General features: G+C 38.1%; 1 protein-coding gene across 1 annotated transcript; it reads right to left on the bottom strand.

The window, feature by feature from the left end:
- Positions 1-4178: 4178 nt before the first annotated feature.
- On the bottom strand, positions 4179-14756 carry LOC117323970 (ribosome-releasing factor 2, mitochondrial-like). The gene is made up of 8 exons (XM_033879540.1): positions 14501-14756; positions 13296-13424; positions 12995-13075; positions 11723-12528; positions 10882-11172; positions 9774-10134; positions 9239-9405; positions 4179-4474 (listed from the first exon to the last, which is right to left on the bottom strand). The coding sequence occupies exons 1-8, from the start codon at positions 14718-14720 to the stop codon at positions 4211-4213; spliced, it is 2319 nt and encodes a 772-aa protein (XP_033735431.1). The 5' UTR covers positions 14721-14756; the 3' UTR covers positions 4179-4210.
- Positions 14757-14860: the final 104 nt, after the last annotated feature.

The following is a 14860-nucleotide window of genomic DNA, read 5'->3' as shown; positions in this document are numbered from 1 at the left end:
TACTTGTCAGTCAGGGATTCAGAGCTAGGTATTTACAACATTGATTAATAAAATAAATAATTGACAATAATAACCCTTGACCATTTTATCACCTTGGCTATGATAAAATGTTTTATATTGTAATTTATAACGATGGAATCTGTATGATGTCACGCCTGACTTTTCCCTTCCTCCTCGCCGGATACGTGGACTGACGGTTTTCCAACACTCGATATTAATCATATGCACTTAAACACATTTTGAACTGAATCATATTAAATTACACATTTTAATTTTCCAAACAACAATAAATATACACATTCCCAGATATTTAAATATTTATTGTGCGTACGTAACAAACAAAAATGTATTAATGGGAATCTACATGAAGGTGAAGTCCACAAAATCGTAATCGTCATGGCTGGGTGTACCGAGTGCAGTGATAACCGAGTAGAGGGGGATATCAACAGGACAATGTAATGATATATACCTATTACTTACACCCATACTACCTATTACTTACACCCATACTACCTATTACTTACACATATACTCACCGACGGGCATGCTAATCCTCCGTCACGAATTTGATAATAATGATAAAAATCTACCTGTTAAAGTAAAGTAAAAGACATTATGGTATGGTGTTGTCAGTCCGTGTAAGCCTTTCGATTGTCCGGGGATCTCTCTAAAATATGGGAGACCGATTTATGACATATTTTCCTTGGCGGCATTTTGATTCGATAATTTTTTTTTTTTTTTTAATTTTTATTCAATTTTGAAATGTACATAAGTCTCTTGTCTGTTTATGACGTATCTCTTTGGAAGTCATCTTCATACTTCGGGGTTACGATCACTTTCGCTAGATCGCGTAACCTCTGGGGAAGTTCCCGGAGTATCGTGGATGTTTGGACGTTAGTAGGCTTAATAATCCTCAAATGCACTTTTGTTCCCACGCATTGGTATGAATAGTCTTTTCCCGCCTCCTTAGTGCCGACCGACACCTGATGTGATGTATCATGGCTGCTGTTTCTCGATTCAGGTTAGGATCTCACTAAACTGTGCTTATTAGAAATTCGACAAACCCATATAACACTTTAACTATATGTTACATTTTGATTTTGAACTTTTTTTTTATTTTGCTCTATTACCAAACACGGGACCCATTCGTAGCCTTACCAAGACAATATATATTGCAGATGTTTCTTTATGACCATTAGGCGTGGGACGGGTGTATGGATTGGTACTCTGGTATTTCAGCATATATTTGACATTGTACTTGCCTTGCAGATGTCATTTTGCGTTTACAAATTATCATTGGGTTCGTCTACAGCACACCGTTACCAGCTGGCTGAGATAGAGTACTAGGCGCCACCGTTGGGATTGTCTTCCAGGCTTCATCATTAAGATTACGTATCATACGCCATCATTAGGATTGTGTTCTAGGCGCCATCATTGTTATCATGTTCTAGGCGCCATCATTGTTATCATGTTCTAGGCGCCATCATTAGGATTGTGTTCTAGGCGCCATCATTGTTATCATGTTCTAGGCGCCATCATTGTTATTATGTTCCAGACGCCATCATTAGGATTGTGTTCTAGGCGCCATCATTGTTATTATGTTCCAGACGCCATCATTAGGATTGTGTTCTAGGCGCCATCAATGGAATTGTGTTATAGACCACAGGTACTTGTGGACATAATTATGAAATTTCTAATTCAAATGTTTCATTATAGACGAGTAAATTATTGTATTACAATCGCATGCTTAATTTGAAAAAAATCGTACCTCGGCCTTATAAATACTAAAAGGTAAGCAAGTAAAAGATCGAGGTACGATTTTTTTTTTCAAATTAAGCATGCGATTGTAATACAATAATTTACTCGTCTATAATGAAACATTTGAATTAGAAATATCATAACCATGTCCACAAGTACCTGTGTTATAGACGTCATCATTGGGCTGTGTTCTAGATTCCATCTCTAGGATTGCGTTACTAGATGCCGACATTGGGTTTGTCTGCTAGAAGGCGTTTCGTTGACAATTGCAACAAATGACCCTCACACATTCTATGATGTTCCTAGACCAGAAGGATGTTGTGTTTAGACGCATTTCCTGTAAAACGTGTGATTGAGGTAGTGTTGATGTAATTGTTTACAAGTATGTTGTTTAACACAATTTCCTTCTATACACTGACGTAAATTGCAGGATAATATTGATATTGACTGTGCACGTGCTAAACATGTATTCGTAACGTTAATTATAGATTATTGTTCATATGTCTGAGATCGTGCACACGAATGTCGATCAATGAATGCAAATATGAAAATAATAAATACATATATACTGATGTTTCCAAGCTAGACCATGTCCTGAGACATATCTGTCAGACCAATGTCCGAAGTTAACCTTTAACAAGTCGCGAAATATTTATACATATCTGTCAATAGACCACGTCATGTAATCTTAAAGGTGTACAACTCTATACTAACGTAAAGATTGAAAAAACGATTCAGCGTGATTCTGCTTTACAACTGTTGCAACGAAGTTCAAGGAGCCAGTTTTTACGAGTTGTGTATATAAGGGTAATTAATTTCTGAGGAAAAGAGGAGTCGACGAAAGTTGGACTACGCACAAATCTTCCACCGACGTGTTAGACAACTCGCGATCGATGTATAGGTTTTGTGTTTAATGTACACCATAATACAGTTTATAGAGACTAACCACATCCCAGCATCACAGGAAACTAATAAATAGTCCCGCCCTGTACCGCGTAATACTAAAATCCGGGCCGGATACCGGACGTGCTCCACCAACTACAGACCGGAGATGGTATGTATACAACACTATCCGAAGTCATCTCGTGTGTCTGATCCATTTTTATAAACCTGTCCTTACGCATGCTCTTCTGTGGTCTTACAAGAGTTATACGACTTTTAAGATTTCCCCAATTTCTTTGTAACTTCATTCGTAACGCAACTTATTTTGATAAGAGAAATCAGTGATGAAAACAATTGATAGGATGAAATCTGTGTCAAGGTACTCCAATACTTGATGCAAACTAACAAACCTAAAGTACACATCCAGAAAAGCATACAGCCTAGATGTAACAAGTAGTCTAATGGTTGTGCATCATCAGGGATTTTTTTGCCTTTCAGTAAATTCATAAATAAATAAAAACAACTTAATTAATAAAAACAAAAACAAATTCTGCACTATAACAAATTTGACCCCTACGACCTTGAATAACGGGTCGAGGGCATTTCCCTTTTTTGCTAACTTCATCCTAGGAACCTACCTGCAAAACATTTTGGTTGTAGGCATTTTTGTTATTGATATGAAGTTGTTTAAAGGAAAAAGCGGACATCCCCAGCATAAGCTCACTTGGACCTTCTGTGGGAGGAAACCAGAGTACCCACAGAAAACCCAGGTGATCAGGCAGGTGACCAATATCTTCTGGCGTGGGAGGAAACCAGAGTAACCTGCAGAAAACCCAGGTGGTCGGACAGGTGACTCAATACCTTCCCGCAGCCAATCAGGAAAGGATGTGCAGCTGTAATTCCATGGTGAAACATTTATTTGTATCACTCGGTCAAATAAGTGAAATGAATTAATTTTTAGGTATGAATAGGTGATATCGGTTACATTAGTACCTTCTCAAACATTGGTGTCTCAAAATATGAGTTAAGAGGTCATGCTAGATTTTACAGATGTAACTCACTTGGCACTGAGAGCAGGTCAAGGCCATTCATCCCAGCTTGTTACTGACCCAATATCATGGCCCTGGGCCTCTTTGTTATTAAGAACAAGTCTTTAAAATATTTCAATACAATTGGCCAATGTGTCCTTTGATATACATGTAGGCCAAGGTCATTCAATTGAACAATTACAGCATGATACTTGCAGAGTATTATGACCCTGGGTCTTTTGTTTATTGGGAAGTCATGATCATTAAAGATTTAAACACATCTGAACCTTGCAACCTTGATTTCAGTTCATTTCAACAAACTTGGTACCCCTTCACTCCAGCATGCTGCTGGCCAAGCATCACGACCCTTTTCTAATGAGAGGAGGTCAATGAAGGGAAGAAGATGACACTGGTAAAAGTAGAGGAAGAGAGGGTGAAGTGTTTGATTTTAATCAACAGGCCAGTAAGTTTGAGAAATGCCCAGGCTGACAAATAAAACATCACCAAAGATTTTAATACAAACATTTATTATGTAATAAATACTAGGGTGAAAATCCTGTAGCTGTTTCTATTGCCTTCCTCTCTTCGTCAGTGGACATATTTCTGAACTGGGAGAGTTCCATGACAAAGGATGCAGACCCTGAGGTAATTCGTCGGAGATCTGAAGAGTATCCACGTAGCTCGACCAGTGGGACGAGGGCTTCCACCAAGCGTACCCCATCCCTGTACTGTACACCCTCCAGCTCACTACGTCTCATTGTCAAGTCCTTAAGGATTGGTGACAGCCATTCCTCCTCTGTACTGATCTGTAGGGGAAACAAGCCATTGCTGACATGAAATAAATAATAATTCATATGTCAATCATGTAGACTTTTTGAATTAATCATTAAAATTGAAGTTTCCTACACTTGTGATGCCTTGTACACCAGCTTATTTAGGCCGTACACCAGCTCATTTAGGCTGTACACCAGCTTATTTAGGCTGAACACCAGCTTATTTAGACTGAACACCAGCTTATTTAGGCTGTACACCAGCTTGTTTAGGCTGTACACCAGCTTATTAGGCTGTACACCAGCTTGTGTAGGCTGTACACCAGCTTGTGTAGGCTGTACACCAGCTTATTTAGACTGAACACCAGCTTATTTAGGCTGTACACCAGCTTATTAGGCTGTACACCAGCTTGTTTAGGCTGTACACCAGCTTGTTAGGCTGTACACCAGCTTGTTTAGGCTGTACACCAGCTTATTTAGGCTGTACACCAGCTTGTTTAGGCTGTACACCAGCTTGTGTAGGCTGTACACCAGCTTGTTTAGGCTGTACACCAGCTTATTTAGGCTGTACACCAGCTTGTTTAGGCTGTACACCAGCTTGTTTAGGCTGTACACCAGCTTGTTTAGGCTGTACACCAGCTTGTTTAGGCTGTACACCAGCTTGTTTAGGCTGTACACCAGCTTGTTTAGGCTGTACACCAGCTTGTTTAGGCTGTACACCAGCTTATTTAGGCTGTACACCAGCTTGTTTAGGCTGTACACCAGCTTGTGTAGGCTGTACACCAGCTTGTTTAGGCTGTACACCAGCTTGTTTAGGCTGTACACCAGCTTATTAGGCTGTACACCAGCTTGTTTAGGCTGTACACCAGCTTGTTTAGGCTGTACACCAGCTTATTTAGACTGAACACCAGCTTGTTTAGGCTGTACACCAGCTTGTTTAGGCTGTACACCAGCTTGTTTAGGCTGTACACCAGCTTATTTAGACTGAACACCAGCTTGTTTAGGCTGTACACGAGCTTGTTAAGGTTGTACACCAGCTTGTTTAGGCTGTACACCAGCTTATTAGGCTGTACACCAGCTTATTAGGCTGTACACCAGCTTATTTAGACTGAACACCAGCTTGTTTAGGCTGTACACCAGCTTGTTTAGGCTGTACACCAGCTTGTGTAGGCTGTACACCAGCTTATTTAGACTTTACACCAGCTTGTTTAGGCTGTACACGAGCTTGTTTAGGCTGTACACCAGATTATTTAAACTGTACACCAGCTTGTTTAGGCTGTTCACCAGCTTGTTTAGGCTGTACACGAGCTTGTTTAGGCTGTACACCAGCTTATTACGGCTATACACCAGCTTGTTTAGGCTGTACACCAGCTTATTAAGACTACACCAACTTATTATGGCTATACACCAGCCTGTTTAGGCTGTTCATCAGCTTGTTTAGGCTGTACACCAGCTTATTTAGACTGTACACCAGCTTGTTTAGGCTGTACACCAGCTTGTTTAGGCTGTTCATCAGCTTATTTAGGCTGTACTCGAGCTTGTTTAGGCTGTACACCAGATTATTTAAACTGTACACGAGCTTTTTTAGGCTATACACAAGCTTGTTTAGGCTGTACACCAGCTTATTATAGCTATACACCAGCTTGTTTAGGCTGTACACCAGCTTATTTAGACTGTACACCAGCTTGTTTAGGCTATACACCAGCTTGTTTAGGCTGTACACCAGCTTATTTAGACTGTACACCAGCTTATTTAGACTGTACACCAGCTTGTTTAGGTTGTACACCAGCTTATTTAGCCAATACATCAGATTGTTTAGGCTGTACAACAGCTTATTAAGGCTGTACACCAGCTTATTTAGCCTATACATCAGATTGTTTAGGCTGTACACCAGCTTATTAAGGCTGTACACCAGCTTATTAAGGCTGTACACCAGCTTCTTTAGGGTAAATCATTTGGGTTACCATGAAATTACCATGTTCGTGTATAAATGAAGTATGAACAACCTCATTAGAAATACCACTGAATAATTCAATATTTTGTTAGGATACTTCATTGAAAATCAAACATTTCCAGACTCACTGATCCAGGATGTTTGTGGGAGAGGATTAAAGCTGAGTGAACAATTTCTGTTTTAACTATAATACAACCATAATGGACATTGTCTGGTACCTATGTCTACTCATATATAATTAGTATCTAAATTACATGTATATAATAAATCATTACATTCTGATCCATTTGATAAGAAATGTAAGAAAGAGGCATAACTTCTTGTAGAATTTGTAGAAATATTTATCATATGCAAATACTTACACATATTGAATCTAAGATAAATCTTCCAAAAAATATTGCCTGTTTTAATTTACATTAATATATGAAACTTAATTCAACCTCAAATATTACACAAAAAATATTAATTTTGTCAGAAAAAGCAGAATGTATTGTAAATGTTATAGGTACGACAAAAAGTTGAATACAACTCTGCCCACATTATTGTTAATAGCTACATGTGTGAACCAAGTCAGCATGATGTCAACAAAAACCATGAGACTGTGGTCATATCAGATGATACAGGACCAGGTCACAAAGCTCGCTCTCTGTCATATTGACATAAACATATTTGACACTAACAACACAGAAAGGCTGTACAGACGACATAGAAACCGACTATACCTTTTGTAATATGACAAGTGTACACATGTATATGTAACTAAAGGAAAAGTAAATTACTGTAAGGTATTTTTTATGACTTTAAAAGGTACATTTTATCCAGCCTTCGGAAGAAAATACTTTAAATCACAGTTATTTCATGGTAACCTAGGCCAAGGGACATAACTCTTGGTATTCATGCTTCCTCTGATGCTTACTTGTTCTAGTGTCATCCTCACAACCCACCAACTAAAACCTAAAAACTGTTTTATCATCCCAGGTAACTATATACTTTTAGGTTTTACCTGCCAAGGTAACCTTAAGATTTTTAGGTTTTACCTGCCCAGGTAACTTGTAGATATTTAGGTTTTACCCGCCCAGGTAACTTGTAGATTTTTAGGTTTTACCTGCCCAGGTAACTTGTAGATATTTAGGTTTTACCTGCCCAGGTAACTTGTAGATTTTTAGGCTTTACCTGCCCAGGTAACTTGTAGATTTTTAGGTTTTACCTGACCAGGTAACTTGTAGATTTTTAGGTTTTACCTGCCCAGGTAACTTGTAGATTTTTAGGCTTTACCTGCCCAGGTAACTTGTAGATTTTTAGGTTTTACCCGCCCAGGTAACTTGTAGATATTTAGGTTTTACCCGCCCAGGTAACTTGTAGATATTTATGTTTTACCTGACCAGGTAACCTGTAGACTTTTATGTTTTACCTGACCAGGTTACTTGTAGATTTTTAGGTTTTACCTGCCCAGGTAACTTGTAGATTTTTAGGTTTTACCTGCCCAGGTAACTTGTAGATTTTTAGGTTTTACCTGCCCAGGTAACTTGTAGATTTTTAGGTTTTACCCGCCCAGTTAACCTGTAGATTTTTAGGTTTTACCCGCCCAGGTAACCTGTAGATTTTTAGGTTTTACCTGTCTAGGTAACCTGTAGATTTTTAGGTTTTACCTGCCCAGGTAACTGTATATATTTAAGTTATACCTACCCAGGTAACTGTATATATTTAAGTTTTACCTACCCAGGTAACCTGTAGACTTTTAGGTTTTACCTGTCCAGGTAACTGTAGATATTTAGGTTTAACTAGAACGAATATTCATAACCTGCCTACACTGCTCGACAACGACCATCTGTCAGAAATTGTCTGTCCGACATCTAGAGCTATGTGATTGCAGCTAAGGTTTTACTGCCCAAGTAACCTGTAGATTTTTCAGTTTAGACTATTCACACTGATGGATCAATAGGAAACAACTCAAAAAGCTTTTAATGACATTAATGGTGTGTTTTAGAGTGTTCCATAACAAAATATGAATTTATCATTTGGTTTCTATTAAGTAATTGCCATTCAAGTACGTACATTGATTAAAATGCAATACATATATTTTGTTGAGACAACAATTTTCTATGAATACTAAATCCACCCAAAAATGTAATCATTCAGTTCTCAGGCCCTCCGTCAACTACTTTGAAGTAAAAAAAGGACCTGATGATCTCATACATTTTTCCTGGTTTAATAACATCACCTTATAAATGATAAATCATTGTTTCCCACATTTTGAAGCAGTTGATAATGGATGATGGTTGTTTTATAAGATTAAAAAAACATCATGCCTTGATCTTTTTTCACCAATAAAATGAGAAAAAATGAACTACCTCCCTCATCATCTAACTTTTAGAAAAATTGCCCCGAGAATCAAGTACAATGTACTTAATTTCATTTAGCCCAACTGTGATCTTGTCCTTAACCTTGGCACCGTAAAACATAAATTTGTCCGAGGTATTCTCAGACTTCGACCATTGTGTGAAGTTTGATCAAAATTTGTTTCAAAAAGAAGTTGCTAGAGTGCTGACAAAAGGTAAACATACATGTTCAAACTTATGTACATATGAACGAAATGCTAAATTCTATACTTCAATACAACATTGTTTCAATTTACAAATCTCAATATTATCACAACCTTCATTATAACACCATAACAGACATTAACAGAATGTGATGTTATATTGAAATATGTCTTAACTTTAGATTTATTTTAAGATTGTTTTAATCCAATTCAACCCAAGGGATGTAACTCTTGGTAGGACTCCATACAAGGTAAGTCGGTTAAGAAGACACCAACATTACTCTGTGTAGATCTAGTGACTCACTTCTAGTTTCATAAAAGGCTCCTGTAGTTGTGGCTCAGCCTGCTCTAAGGCATGTCGTACACATTGGGACGCACAAGCACTGATCATGGGGAGTGACGTCCCTCGTCCAATACTGAAGTCAAGCAGGGACACCTCCACATTTATCACAGGGTAGCCCAAAATGGGTCCTGTGAATCAATACATTTTTATCACCAAATACAATAAATTGTACAATGTAAATATTTAATATTGCAATGTCAGCATTAAAATCATACACAACATCTGAAATACTTTCAATTATTATCCTTGAAATTCCACAACATCATATACCATTTGGACAGGCCTTCCATGAAATACAAACAATAATATCTTGTCACTTCCAACCAGTATGACAAAGGAAGCTAGTACTAGCTACATTAAACCTACTTCTACAATATATGACTACCAGTAATAATGTTATCTGATATTTTTTATAAATTTTGCCTCGAGAGTAACTGAGCATGTCATGTCAGATTAGGTATTTCAGAATATTTAACAGCTTAACTAAGGACCCTACCTCCTGATAAGGCTGATTTTACCCCATTCTCAATGGCCTTGATATGCTTCCACTTTATATTCTGTAAGGATGGCGCTCCTTCACTATTCACTATCTTGACACGGGTGAACTTTTCAGCCTCTGGATTATGACTGACAGCCATTGTTAAATTAACTGTGTGCTGTTGGTTACCAATCCAAGTGTTTAAGTTTTCCTTTTGAACAATGTCCTTTCCACTGATTACCTCCCTATAGGCCACTTGTAACGGCCCCAAGTCCACGTCGACTTTGAATTCCTGGATAATGCGGTTCTTTATAACCTCGAGGTGAAGTTCCCCCATACCTGAGAGGATGGTCTGGGTAGTCTCTTCTTTGTACTCCACCTATGGAGAGTAGTATCATCTGGTTACCATGGTATGGGACATTAACATAACCAGGTTACCATGGTATGGGACATTAACATAACCAGGTTATCATGGTATGGGACATTAACATAACCAGGTTACCATGGTATGGGACATTAACATAACCAGGTTACCATGGTATGGGACATTAACATAACCAGGTTACCATGGTATGGGACATTAACATAACCAGGTTACCATGGTATGGGACATTAACATAACCAGGTTACCATGGTATGGGACATCAACATAACCAGGTTACCATGGTATGGAACATCAACATAACCAGGTTATCATGGTATGGGACATTAACATAACCAGGTTACCATGGTATGGGACATTAACATAACCAGGTTACCATGGTATGGGACATTAAAATAACCTGGTTACCATGGTATGGGATATTAACATAACCTGGTTACCATGGTATGGGACATTAACATAACCTGGTTACCATGGTAAGGGACATTAACATAACCAGTCCCAAGGTGGGACATTAACATAACCAGGTTATCATGGTATGGGACATTAACATAACCAGGTTACCATGGTATGGGACATTAACATAACCAGGTTACCATGGTATGGGACATTAACATAACCAGGTTACCATGGTATGGGACATTAACATAACCAGGTTACCATGGTATGGGACATTTACATAACCAGGTTACCATGGTATTGGATGTAACATTACCTGGTTACTACGACCACCTATATACACACCTGTAGACTAGGGTCCTCACGTTGCAGACACTCCAGTGCCAACTCCATCTTTCTCTGACTAGACATTGATGGCGGCTCTATAGAACAGAAAAACACTGGAGGTGGTATCTGTATCCCAGCAAGAATGGCATCACTCATATCGTCATCATCATCGATGTCATCTTCTTCATGCAGATCAAAACTCTGAATGTGACCTGCTGAACTCAGTTCCTCCTCCTGCAGTTTTAGCATATTTTTCCTCGCTCGTCTCGCTGCTAGCTGACTGCTTGTTATTGTATCACCTGTCCTCACCTGCAGTTTATAGGAGAAAAGTTGACAAAGGGGAATAACTCTTGATCAGTCAAACTTTCAACTTTCAGCCTGCTTTTAATATGCCTGGTAGTATTGAGGTTGGCGAATCTTATTTGAATATTCACATAGTAAGTTTCAGTAACAGTTTGATATTATAACAACATCTCAATACCATGTACATAGTAAAATTTAGCTCTTGCATGATTCCAATACACGTATAAAGAAATAATAATATCCAAGTTGGTCATGTACTATTATAAATCTATGCTAGCACCAGAAAGCTGACCAAGTCTTAAGCTAAAATCTTGTTTTCATCACATCAACCTACGCAGAAAAACCTCTCTCAAAATATTTTTAATAAATTGCATTTTTTTTTTCATTTCTTATCTAACGCAGTATTCACATTGAAAAAAAAAATTCCATTAATAATTTTCATTTAATTCTTATTTGAACCAAATACAATTTGAAAACTTTCATCTGACGGAGACTTTCATCTGACGGAGACTTTCATCTGACGGAGACTGTCACTTTTTTAGGTTCAGAGACTTACCGACTTGAGTCCCGTAACACACACAATGGTGCCTGGCCCAGAAAAAGGTATTTCCTGGAAATCATCTGCATAAACCTGAAGTAGCCTTGTCACTTTCTCACTTAAATTTCGGTTCACATTAAAAATGTTAGCCTTTACTTTTATGTTTCCATTGTATATTCTAAGGAAAGTCAGAGTTCCTCGTTCTTTATGGTGAATTATTTTGAAGACCAGAGCACATAAGTCTTTACCATAGAACTTGGTGAATTCAAAACTTCTATCACTTGGATTAGGGAGGTAGAGACATACAGAGTCTATTAGTGGTTGTATACCCATGTTTCGTAGAGAACTTCCTCCCAGCACAGGGACCACGTGTCTATCTAATGTAGCCTGCCTCAGTCCGTGTACCAGATCGATGGCAGGGACGTCTGCTATAGGTGTATTACACAACACATGTTCCTCTAGTTTGGAGTCCAAATCTGCTAATGTCTCAACTACAGATCTTCTCCACTTTATCAGATCTCCCCATAAATTCTCATCTGCCTCTGGGGTGATTTTTTTAATGTAAAATTTTCTTCCATTTGCAGATTCATTCAAGTCCCAAGTGAGTAAATTTTTACCCACAATATCAATCTGTGTCATAGTGTTTCTATCACAGCTGATAGGTATAAAGATGGGCATTGTCTTCACATGTAATTTGTCCTCTATTGACTGCAAACATTGCTGGAAATCTGCATACGGCTTGTCCATCTTGTTAAGGTATATGATAGAGGGGATATTGTACCTCTCTGCTTGGCGCCAAACAGTTATCGTCTGAGCCTCCACACCTGAAATTTGGTGAGTTAGAAAATTATGTTAACATAGCAATAACACATCTGCATATTACCATGTAGTCAGTGAAAATATTACAAGATGTTAGAGACAAACAATAAACCATGGACAAACTTTGTTTTGAAGAGGACACTGTCTGTGGATGTTGGGCTAAGTTACAATCCATATATTACACAGATATCAACAAAAGAATTCAAGACATCTTAAAATCAGCTGCTCTTAGTGATAGTTTAATCCTACTACCATCCCAAACACATTCTCATTTGACAAACATTTCTTGTTCAGTTGGACGATTTTCATTTTTATATTTAGTGTATTGCAGTATCATTTTTATATTTAGTGTATTACAGTATATAAGTTGGAACATGTTGGAACAGAAAGATTCAGTAGTGTTTTGACTGATGTGAAATCCTTGAAGTTTAATATCATAAGTCTAATGAAAAGAAAAACAGAACTACCGACCTGCAGCAGCATCTAGAACTGTGATTGTTCCATCTAGTACACGCAGACACCTCTCTACCTCCACCGTAAAATCTATATGTCCTGTCAAAAGGAAAAACATGAATACAGCAAGTCAACAACCCAGGCTGTGTCACAAATCATTACAGAATTACCACATTATACAGAACACAGTCTACCTGTATTATCACATTATACAGAACACAGTCTACCTGTATTATCACATTATACAGAACACAGCCTACCTGTATTATCACATTATACAGGACACAGCCTACCTGTATTATCACATGATACAGCTTACCTGGAGTATCAAGCAGGTTAATCCGGTGTTTATTCCAGTCAAATGTCACAGCAGCAGATGTGATCGTGATTCCTCTTTCTCGTTCTTGATCCATGTAGTCTGTCACTGTGTCGCCGTCATCAACAGAACCTATAATGTACAGTATTACTAGGAGCTATAACAATATAAATGTACATAGCATCAAAGTCGGTTAATTAGTATCAAGGGTTGACCAATGTTCTGTTGTTCCTTTAGTTCACAAAGACTACCTACTCTATCAATTGCTAGGATAATTTTGTATTTTGGTACGAAACAGTAAAAAAATACTACACTAAGCAGTAATATTCCACTCGACTAGAGAGAACATCTCTTTAGCTCAATAAGTTGAGCTTATGACTAGCAAGCCATGAGGACACGTGGGTGTGAATAAACATGTATAGATAAATCAAACAAATATAAAATACTCCTGATTTATTTTTGTACATAATCTATGTTTTGGGGGTAACAACCCTGTAAAAGTAGGAGTACATATAAGGTCGTCTTACTAGCTCAGAAGGAATTTCCCTTTATGTATAACCTAGTGGTAGGATGTTTGCCTTGAGAGCGAAAGGTTGTTAGTTTGAGCCGTAGTGTGGGCAGGTTACTTTTCATTACTCCATCCTATTAAAGATTTGGTGCCGTTGACCACTCCAAGTGAAAGCTATCGGAGACTGAGAGGCTTCCATGGAGTTATGGAACCTGGGTTGTGGTTGTCTTCGGGTACAAAGACTTTTTAAAGGAGTGAGTAATGTAAAAGTAGAGAGTATATGGTTACCTTACTAGCTCAGACTAGCAGGAATTTCCATTTAGTCTAGTGGTGGGATAGTTGCTAGTTTGAGCCGCAGTGAGGGCAGGGTATTTTTCAGAGTTACAATCATAAATCCACGCTATACACAAACGTAGAATAGATATGCTGTGCATATTGGCTTGAACTCGGGTTGTTATATACCAGCTACAAGCGTCTCTATGATAATTTTCTATCAAAATGAACATAAATTTATAAATAGATCTACTTTCTTTTTCAACTACTTTGGTCCTTTCCTCAGACTCCTGCCTGTGAAATTCGTTTTGGGCAGCTCGCCTGCCGCCTTTCTAAGCCTCCCGTCCCTAAAATCCCTATATTTTCGAACAAGTTTGCCTTAATGAATACTAATTTCCCCAAATTATAGACCAACCACTCGACCTACCCAAGTGTTCGCTGAAGCCAGAGTAGAACAACATCCGTTCAGTTGTTGTCGTTTTACCAGCGTCTATGTGAGCAATGATGCCGATATTACGTATCCGATTCATTTCTTCGGATTTTGATAACTTGAAAACTAGTCTGTGTTGTATCAAAACTGGACATCTCCGTCTTAATATTGTGCGAATCAAATGTGCCGGTTTAATCGTAAATAAGAAAGGTCGCATGGCGAATATTTTTGTTCTGTTCGGAACATTATCTACACTTCCGTTACATAAAACCCCGAGGTCATTAATTTTCCTCGTGGATCTTTCTTTCTTAAGCTTCAACATTTTACGAAACTGAATTATTTCCAAAAACTACTAAA

The sequence above is a fragment of the Pecten maximus genome, chromosome 3 (assembly GCF_902652985.1).
Source record: "Pecten maximus chromosome 3, xPecMax1.1, whole genome shotgun sequence".
NCBI classification, from domain to species: Eukaryota; Metazoa; Mollusca; class Bivalvia; order Pectinida; family Pectinidae; genus Pecten; species Pecten maximus.
Note: the sequence above shows the minus strand (reverse complement) of the source record. Positions and strands in the feature narration are given on the sequence as shown.

What these genes read in the sequence shown, in the direction of transcription:
- LOC117323970 (XM_033879540.1), bottom strand. Translation starts at nt 14,720, where the DNA reads ATGCGACCTTTCTTATTTACGATTAAACCGGCACATTTGATTCGCACA. An exon ending in AAAATCAGCCTTATCAGGAG is followed by an intron (nt 9,406 to 9,773) that starts GTAGGGTCCTTA and finishes ATTGATTCACAG; the next exon opens with GACCCATTTTGGGCTACCCT. An exon ending in AGCCTTTTATGAAACTAGAA is followed by an intron (nt 4,475 to 9,238) that starts GTGAGTCACTAG and finishes TTTCCCCTACAG; the next exon opens with ATCAGTACAGAGGAGGAATG.